We start from the raw sequence: 9,558 nt of genomic DNA, 5'->3' as shown, positions 1-9,558 counted from the left end.
TAATTATTTTTTAAAATTTATTTATTTTTAGAGAGGAGAGAGAGAGACAGAGAGACAGAGAGAGGAGAGGCCGAGAGAGAGAAGGGGGAGGAGCTGGAAGCATCAACTCCCATATGTGCCTTGACCAGGCAAGCCCAGGGTTTCGAACCGGCGACCTCAGCATTTCCAGGTTGGCGCTTTATCCACTGCGCCACCACAGGTCAGGCCCAACATATTTTCTTAACTTAAGAATTATTTCTGCATAAATCTGTAATTATGTTTATATACAGAAGACTTTTCTGTTTTCCTCACTCCTCCTCCTTATCATATATTACTTCCTCTAAGAAAATATAAAAGGACACGGGAGATAAATTTCTTATATTTGTTAGAAGAGCGAAACAAAGGTCTCTAAAGAGCAAATTTTCACTTAGTACATAACTATTACAAGATGCAAGATTTTAAAACAACTTACTCATTACATACTTTTGTTGTACTTAATTCTGTTTATTGTATAAAAGTATATATGAATCTAATATTAAATAAAAATTAATTTTAAATTTATCACCCATAATTGTATACATGGTTATAAGGAAAACTACAGACCCTTTCTAGATCACCAGTCCATGAAGAAAGGGCTATTTCAAAATTATATTCTTTTTCTTATACTGAGTCCCATGAAAACCCATTTTTTCATGATACGAGTTCTGACGCCAGTATTCCTTCTTGTTACCAACGAACACCAGAGTTGTGAGAAAATAGTTTCCTTTGTAAATACTCCACCAATTCAAGTCTTGACTTTAGCGTTTCAATCTCATAATAGGGGATCTGTAATGGGAGGGAAAAAATTCATCATAACCCTTCACAGTCTGAGATTCCCCTGGGTCTTTGGGTCACTTGTCTGTGGTGCCCTCCCCACGGCAGATGTCAGCTCCTGGAGGGCAAAGATCACAGTAGCGTATTCATCTCAGAGGCCCAGTGCCTCAGCCGCACTGGTACACACGGGCTCAGTAGCCACAGAGCAGAGCGTGCAGAGAACTGGGGCTCTGGCCCTGCAGATGAGAATGAAAGGAGACCCTGACCTGGGAGCTGATGAGTGACCACCATCAGGCACTCAGAGTGGTGGGGACCAGTGTGGTGGTGGAGGCAGCCGGACAGAGTGAGGATGGACGGGGCTGGGGACAGGGAAGCAAGCACTGAGCGCAGAGAGCCTGGCTGCCAACAGACTAGAGGGCCTGGCGTGCCTAGATGTCCAGGAGCTCTGACTTTATCCTGTCAGCAATAAACAATAAAGTCTTCTGAACACACACTGACACAATCAGTTTTAGGAAAATTAACCAGGAGATGTAATAACCAGAAAGGAAAGCAGAGGGCAGACCAGCTGGCAGCTTAGAGAAATGGGGAAGCTCCATGTCCACTCACTGTGGTTCCTCACCTAAGACCTTATGTGCTTTATGATGTAAACACAAATAGGCCTTATACATTAAGTGGTAATAAAGATACTGGTTTTAATGGACTATAGTGTCCATCTTTAGAGGGTACCAGGGAGAACAGACAGGAAGGGAAAGAGATGAGAAACATTAACTTATAGTTGCGGCACTTTTAGTTGTTCATTGATTGCTTTCTCATATGTGCCTTGACTGGGGGGGGGGGGGCTCCAGCCAAACCAATGACCCCTTGCTCAAGCCAGTGACCTTGGGCTTCAAGACAGAGACCTTTGGGCTCAAGCCAGCGACCCAACGCTCAACCTGGTGAGCCTGCGTTCAAGCCAGATGAGCCCACGTTCAAGCTGGCGATCTCGGTTTCGAATCTGGGTCCTCAGTGTCCCAGGCCGACACTCTATCCACTGTGCCACCTATAGTGTCCATTTTTATCAGGGGGAAATTAAAACAGATATTCTAATAATACTATAATTGAACACAAGAAAACATACAGATGATGTATTATAAAATTGTACATTTGAAACCTATATAATTTTATTAACCAACATCACCCCCATAAATTCAGTAAAAATTAAAATAAAATGCTCTTGGCTTCAAAAAATAATAAAATTAAATTTTAAAAAGAGACTGAAGCCTAAGAAACAAAGTTGGCATATAAATTAGATGTCAGAGTTTGGTCCTTTGGGCTGGCCGACCACTTAGTATCCTGGAAAAGCAAATCTGAATTAGGAACTGCTTTTGGGGGAACAAAAAGATGAAATCATACCTGAACAACTTGGTAACCCAGTAAGTGTAGGTGTCTCTGTTTAATAGCTTCCTTTCCCAGTAAATGTTTGCTATTCAAACAAAATCTTTTTGGACCATCAATACACAGTGCTATCCTGAAAATTCAAAGAGAAAAAGTCAATTTTTAAAACAACTCCAAATAATGATATATTTTTGGTTAACAGAGTCTATTTGGGATTTGCTTATTCCTATTTGCCAATACAATTTTCAAGTGGATAATGACTGTGTTATCCTTTAATCTGTTGAGGAAGCACTCAATTTTATTAATAGTGAGGTTTATAAAATGTTACAAGTAGCTTCCAAAACTTGGATGCTGCAAAGCAGTGTTTTAATTTCCAGAAAGTTCATTTATTTCCACTTTCTTAAGAAAACAATCTTGTATATTAACCTTAAGTCTTGTAACATTAACCACAATGGTCTTCTTTACCTTTTATATATGTCTTCATCAAATGTAAACGGTAATACAAATCCTTCTTCATCTAATTTAATTTCAACATCTGGTGAGAGAAGAAAGGAAAAATTCTTCGTGTGATACCCTCACAAACACTATCTTCCTTTTCTCCTTGTCCTGTTTTGAATTCTTCCACACTGCATTTACCAACTGGCTGAAGGCTGCAAAGTAATGACCACACCAGACAATGGTGAGAATTTTAATGCAATCATGTCTATGATCAACCAAGTCAGCCTTAAACTAAGGCTCAATGACACAAAAACAAGGAGTGGGTTCTCAGGTTATCTGGCATACAACAAGAACCATGCACACAACTGAACCTTCAGACATGAAGAAATCCTTTAAGTTAAGCAAAGTTAGACACCTAGCACACCGACCCTTTCATCACTGCAGCTGAGAGCCGCCAGGGAGGGAAAGCCTCCTGCACCCTTCCCTGTGGCCCTGAGGGTGGAAACTGCCCCTTCCTTCCCTGAGGTTCTGCCATCTCTCTGTAAAAGGAGCCTGTACAAGAGGGGAGTGAGATGTGACCTCCTGGAGCCTGTAAAACTGTCCTTTTTGAGCTGATTTTCTTTTACTCATTAATTCTTAAATATTGTAAGGGCAAAACGACTTGGACTCTAGTCAGTGCTGTCCAACAGAACTTTCACAATGATGGAAACGTTTATACTTCTGTTGTCCAATATGGCAGCTATGCGCCGCCTATGGCTATTGAACACTTGGAAGTGTGGCTAATGCAATTGAGGGACTAAACTTTGAATTTTCTTTTACACTGTAATCATTTCAAGTGTAAATAGCCACACATACTAGTGGTTACCCTACTGGACAGCACTGGCCTATCATACAACAGCAGCTAACAATTACTGAGCACTTACTGTACTCCAGGCATTACTCCACACTACGCCATATAATCCTTAACAAGTCTTTGAGGTCACTATTCTCTCATTTACAGAAAGAAGCGTGCAGAAAAGGTTAAAAACTCTTCTCAAAGACATTCTGCTAGTATGTGGCTAAACCATGGGGACTCAAGCCCGGACAGTCTAGACTCCAAGCCCTACAGCTCACCTTCGTTCCAATGCACCTTTGGGGGAAGGGCCAGTCCATACTGTATTTCCAGACTTTCTATGGCTACTAAGTCCCAAATATTCCAAATGAGAACACAGGCTGAGGTTTAGTAAACAACAAAATTCCCTATTACTCACCTATTGTGTAATAATAGGGTGTTAACACTTTTGAGGCAAAATATAGTCTTGCTCCTAAAAGGTCAATCAGTCCAATCATCACAGATTTAAAAAGCTGGAAATCCATAGGTGTCTCCAGGGAGCGGCACGGAGTAAGAAATGATTTGACTTGATATTTAGGAAGAAGTTTTGGACCCTACAAATTGTTAAGTGCAAATATGAGACAGAAAAATAAGATACAAAACCAACCACATAATAAAATGATGGCTACCTAAGTATAAAAGGCTGACCAAAATACTTTATAGGCATGAATGATACTTTTCTGGGATTTAGGACAAATATTTTTTTGAAAATGACAATGCAAAATATCCTTGTTATAGTCCAGGTGCAAGAGTTCAAAATATATTTTAAATGTATTTTAAAAGTAGTCAGTGATCACCAAGAGTGAGGAAGGGAGGGAGGGAAGGGGAAGAGGGCGGGAGAAAACAATGTTATGTCATCTCAAGAAACATCCTGGGATTTTTGGAATTCTCAGAATTGCTTTAAGGGCCTTAAGAACACTCAACTGAAGTATTAACACTGAAACATGATAAAGGTGACATTTCAATTTAGAAAGAAAAGGACAGCTATGTGATAAGTGGTCCTAGCAATTGGTTATCCACCTGGAAAAGAACTAAGTTAAAGTTCTTCCACACATCAGACTATAATCAATTCCAGGTGGATTAAAGATCTAAATATAGTGAGTAGTAAGGAAAATAATATTTTAAAAATTTAGTAAAACATTTATAGATATTAGCTCAGGAGTGGTAAAATATTCTTAAGCAAAATAGAAAACCTATATCTGACTACAGAGACTTAAAAATTTCTGTAGAGCAAAGAGGCATCATAACCATTAAATCAAACCAAAAAAGTTAAAAACTAAATACATGCAACATGCATAACAGCTTAAATCTCTGTTTTACAATTAGCAAAACAACCCATTAAATAAATGAGCGAGAGGCTAAAAAGGCAATTCACAATACATGTAAATGACCAATAAACATTTGAAAATATGCTCAACTTCACCTTTGCTCATTAAAATAAATTTAAAAGCAGGACATAATACTCTCTTACAGAGTTGAATAAAAAGTAAAGGAACTAATGACACACTGGAATAGAAGCGGGAAGACATGGCTACCTCCATTCATTGCTGGGGAAATGTGACATGACATCCTCAGCTATGAGGAAAAAGAATCTGACAGTATTAAAGGAATATTAACCCAGTAACTCCACTTTCAGGAATCCAGTCTCCAGATTAAAGAAGCACAAAGGCTCCAGTATGAAAGGCTATACCAGTGTTTATTATAGCATTGCTGATAGTGATGAATACTGGAAAAAACCTGGAAGTCCATCAGTGGTGAAATGGTAGGATAAAGACCAGGAACTATGATGCCACTCTTAAAAGGAATGCATTAGATCTTTATGTATTGTCCTGATGACTGTCCATGAGGTACAGGCATAAAAGCAAATTGTACTTTGTCCCATTCCATGAAAAGAAAGAAAGCAGATAGTGTCTATGTGTTTGTGTACATTAGGACATAAAAACTGCTGTTAACACTGTTCTCCTTCAGGGATGGAAGGAGGTTGGGAGTAACTACTAATTATATGCTTAGTACTAACTGGTATCTTTCCATTCTTATACCTTATTCCCAAATGAGTTACTCTTAAATGTGGTTCAGCCAAGTACAAAGGGTCAGGCAGGGATGAGCACATCTGGAGATTCTGTGCTTGATTTTAAACCAGGTACATGATACCATTATGAGAATGAAACTTCAGAGAACCTAATGGGACGCACAAACTTTACCTCCATGAGAGCCTTGGCTTAAAAACATACCCGGGATGATTTAGAATCTGTTCAGTCCAGAGTCACTGTCATGCCCAACAGCTGTGGGGCTAACACCCTCAGCGTGGCTCTCCAAGTGCTGTGGATCAAACCCGGCAGCACTTGAGAAAACCTTCCAAGAAATCTTACATAGCAGGAAATGGGTCCTTCCAAGGACAAGAAAACAGAAGAGGGGTCCGTTCTTCAAAGAAAAGGCTATCTGGTGGTCGCTAACTCCAAGTAAATAGTTCTGTTTTTTAATGAGGTTGAGACAAATCAAAAGAGAAGAAACTTAAGAAAAAGAACATGTCAGGGTGGGGGATTTGGGGAAGGGAACAAAAGAAAACTGCCCCCATAGAGAAACAAAGCAACACACCTCCTATTTTTACCTTATAGAAAGGGCATTCCAGGATCGAGGTTAAGAAAAGCTGGGTCAGTTGTGCTAGGCTCAGTCTATCCAAATACAATTCGTCACCTGAAATAAAAAGCATCCCAGTTATAAATCTGAATTTTGATGTATGAAATGAGAAAGAAGAATAACATTCATTTACTCACTCTAATAAAATACTCTTAGATGGCATTATGAAAAGAACATGTTAGAATTATGCCTTCTTACTTGCCATCAATCCAATGTCATTTTAACTTCCAAGAACTGATGCTCCTAATGAGAGAATATGTACTTAAAAGGGACCAAATATACTGCTCACAAAAATTAGGGGATATTTTATAGCTTCATATTCATTTTGAAAATATCCCCTAATTTTTGTGAGCGGTATATATTGAATTAGTGGAAACTTCTTAGAAATTGATATTTTTAACATATTTGGTGGCTTTCAATTAAGATGAATACCATCCTCTCAAAAAAAACTAACAAAAACAAAGAGTTCTACAGTTGCTCTCTCTAACATGTTACTGTGTCTGTTACCACTGCCAACTCCACAGCCCCCCCCCCCCAATACTGTTTCTCAGCTAGGGCAGTAGTCGGTTTACCTGAATCTGTTTTTCTCACTTGATGCAATGGTGTAGCATTCTTTAACTCTGCATTTATACTACCTGAAACTTCAGATACCTTCTTTAGTTTATTATGAAAGAAGGCAAAGCATTGCTCAGTGTAAGAGATATTGTACATATGTGACTAGAAAACATCACACATTCACGGGTTAATTTTTTCAGTCTCGGAAGTTACAACCAACTCACCTTGCAGCCGTTGAAGAAAATAAGGGCTGAATATTTTTGCCATAAAGTTGACTGGATGGCATTCAATAAGCGAACACGAATGGAGAAGTTTCAGTAATGTTTTGGGAGGAAAAGAATTGAAATGAGCACATAACACATCTTCTAGCTTTCTAAACAAAGCAGAGGCATTTGGTGGCAAATAATTGAGTTTTCCAAATGGTTCAATCAACTCAGAAATCTGACTTGGTGAAAACTTTTCTGAATGGCAAACAAAAGTTTCAGCTACTGCATTCAGGATGGGTTTTGAAAGGATCTGTTTTCTACTGCAATACCCCATGACTTTGCTGACAACCTCGGGCTCCAAAGTAAGAGAGAGTGATGCTACATGCTGCTCCAGGGATGTTATAAAAAACCTGTCATGGTGTCCAAAGTATATGAAAGCCTCTAAGACTTTCCCGAGCTCTTCATTAGTGAAACGAGGGATATGTCTCACAACATATTTACCCAATTTTATAACCAGAGGAAGTGCCTGAGTTTGATCGAGAACCACTAGGGCATTGAGCATTTGGCTCATTGATTTAGGACTTAGGTTGGAAACTATTGACAGAGAAAAGTTGTTTATCTTATTTAGAAACATCTGGTGTTGGTCCACTTTTTCAGCACAGGTTTGTAGTATTCTATACAGGGCCACAATATCCTCAGGGGTAAATTCTTCCAACCTTTCACCTTGCAATTGATACATAATTTGGTCTAGTGTTGCACAACCTGGACCTTGTAGTTTAAGCAGACATTCTGCAAAAACACAAAGACTATGAACTTCCAGGCTACCCCTTGTGAGCCGATGTTTGCATTCTACCACCAGATTCAGTAACAAGCTACTTTGGGGATCCACACACAACAGAATAAGGGCATGTAAAGCAGTCACCAAACTGGTGTTTGACAGAGTTGAGGGTTCCTGTTCAAACTGAACGCATAAAGCTTGAAACATGTGATTCTCTAGTATTTCCTTTGGCAACTTCTGATCATCTTTTTTCCCCACTTCACAAATCCGTTGTAAGGCTCCTGCTGCCATAGTATCAGACAAAGTCTGCAGTGAGCTTATAAAACTTAGCACTTCTTCTGATGAAGTCAAGTTTTTCAGTCTCCTGTAAAACATTTGCTCGTCCATGTTTGTGAGATTTTGTTCAAAACTGTCCCAATCTTGTACTTGAGGGAACACTGGCTCATCAACTGGATGAAGGTCATTTCCATTTTCTGAATGAAACTTTTTACAACAGGCATGATGGAACCTGACCCTGAAAGGCCCAGGCTGTAGTGAACAGAAGACCCATGGGCACAGACGCTCCTTGACTGCCTTGTGAACATGATTTACAGGTTGCGTTTTCATAGCGGACAGAGCTCCGTGTATCCGAAAATCGGATAGATGACAAAGATTCCTCCGCAAGGTAATTAAAGCCATGCCATCGGATTCTCCACTCTTGATTTATAACTAAATGTAGGAGTAAAAAACATGGTCAAATACATTGAGAAAATGACTCATCAATAGTTATGAAACCAAGGTTCAATACCACAAATAAGTGATTTCCCACTAAAACTTAAGTACCAGAAGAGCCGAGTCACTGCATCCTAATGCTTAGAAAAGTGGCTAGCATCTAACAATACTAATGCCCACCATTTCCCAAGCGCTGTTGTGCTTTTACACGTACTAAATTAATGCTCCCAACAGCTCAAAGAAATAGCATTTTTATAATTTCGCAGGTGAGGAAACTGAAACGCAAGCAAGTGATTTTATGCACTTTACACAGCTAGTGAGAGTCAAAGATAGACCTGGAGTTTGAAAAAAGGCAATGCAGACATAAAAACGCGTTTTAGAAGTTGGTCAGTGGAAGGCACTACGTTTGGTTAAAACTATTTTCCATCAGCGGCTGGGAGACCCCAGGGCGATAGTCAAGTTTTGGTGGAGCCAAAAGTCAAACCGGATTATACAAGGGTTGGGGGGGGGGGGTGGTGGTGTCAGTGTCCCTATTGCCTGTATAGTTCAAAGCTCAACTGTAATAATAATTGAAAAAAGGCAAAGGGTCAAGAGGCCAAAATTCCTGTAGGTGAATGTAAAACAAAAATTTTAAAAATATATGCTTAAAAGGCCCTGAGGGTTTGGTTTCCTTGAAAATTAGGATTAAGGAAGAAAAAAAGTCTAGCTTGGCAAATGGCAGGAAAAAAAAAAAATTAAAACAATGCAGGTCAATGAAGGGGAAAGACGGGGGCGGGGTGGCCTTCTAGACCTAAACACCCCGCTGTGAGTTTAGGGAAACGACTGTGCACGGCAGTGGGGACTGGGAGCCCTGAGGGCTGCGTCCTCCTTAGAATGAAACGACACCAGGGACCCGACGACCTGCGCTCAAGCACCAGGCGGGAGCGGCGGTCTTAGAAGAGCTGGGCGGGCAAGAGCACCACGGGCACTTAACGACGCCATGGGCCCAACACACCGAGCTCTATGCCCGCGCGGACACCTACCGACCTCAGCCCGCCGAAGCCCGGAGCAGCTCCTGGAGGACCCGGAGCCTCGTGAGCCTCCGTACACGCACGCCGCAGCGAATGCGAGCAAACCGACGCACGAGCGGGAACAGGAGGCCGCTCTCACGTCCGGCGCTGTGATTGGTCCAGCTCCCTCCGAGTTTTCTATTGGTA

General features: G+C 40.5%; 1 protein-coding gene across 3 annotated transcripts; it reads right to left on the bottom strand.

Annotated features, from left to right (window-relative positions):
- Window positions 1-472: 472 nt before the first annotated feature.
- On the bottom strand, window positions 473-9,456 carry FASTKD3 (FAST kinase domains 3). 3 transcript variants are annotated; one of them, XM_066374660.1, is made up of 7 exons: window positions 9,385-9,456; window positions 6,892-8,359; window positions 6,084-6,169; window positions 3,855-4,029; window positions 2,632-2,701; window positions 2,185-2,299; window positions 473-804 (listed from the first exon to the last, which is right to left on the bottom strand). In XM_066374660.1, exons 2-7 carry the CDS (start codon window positions 8,327-8,329, stop codon window positions 706-708), a joined length of 1,983 nt encoding a protein of 660 aa, XP_066230757.1. In that variant the 5' UTR covers window positions 8,330-8,359; window positions 9,385-9,456; the 3' UTR covers window positions 473-705. The 3 variants fall into 3 exon arrangements, 2 of the variants coding, with proteins under 2 accessions (XP_066230757.1, XP_066230748.1); XM_066374651.1 differs by having other exon boundaries at window positions 9,389-9,446; XR_010750159.1 differs by lacking the exon at window positions 473-804 and having other exon boundaries at window positions 2,221-2,299; window positions 2,632-2,816; window positions 9,389-9,446.
- Between the last annotated feature and the right edge of the window lie 102 nt (window positions 9,457-9,558).

The sequence above is a fragment of the Saccopteryx leptura genome, chromosome 1 (genome assembly GCF_036850995.1).
Source record: "Saccopteryx leptura isolate mSacLep1 chromosome 1, mSacLep1_pri_phased_curated, whole genome shotgun sequence".
Classification (NCBI taxonomy): domain Eukaryota; kingdom Metazoa; phylum Chordata; class Mammalia; order Chiroptera; family Emballonuridae; genus Saccopteryx; species Saccopteryx leptura.
Note: the sequence above shows the minus strand (reverse complement) of the source record. Positions and strands in the feature narration are given on the sequence as shown.

What these genes read in the sequence shown, in the direction of transcription:
- FASTKD3 (XM_066374660.1), bottom strand. Translation starts at nt 8,329, where the DNA reads ATGGCTTTAATTACCTTGCGGAGGAATCTTTGTCATCTATCCGATTTT. An exon ending in TTTTCTTCAACGGCTGCAAG is followed by an intron (nt 6,170 to 6,891) that starts GTGAGTTGGTTG and finishes TTTTTATTTCAG; the next exon opens with GTGACGAATTGTATTTGGAT. An exon ending in TGGAATGCCCTTTCTATAAG is followed by an intron (nt 4,030 to 6,083) that starts GTAAAAATAGGA and finishes AACAATTTGTAG; the next exon opens with GGTCCAAAACTTCTTCCTAA.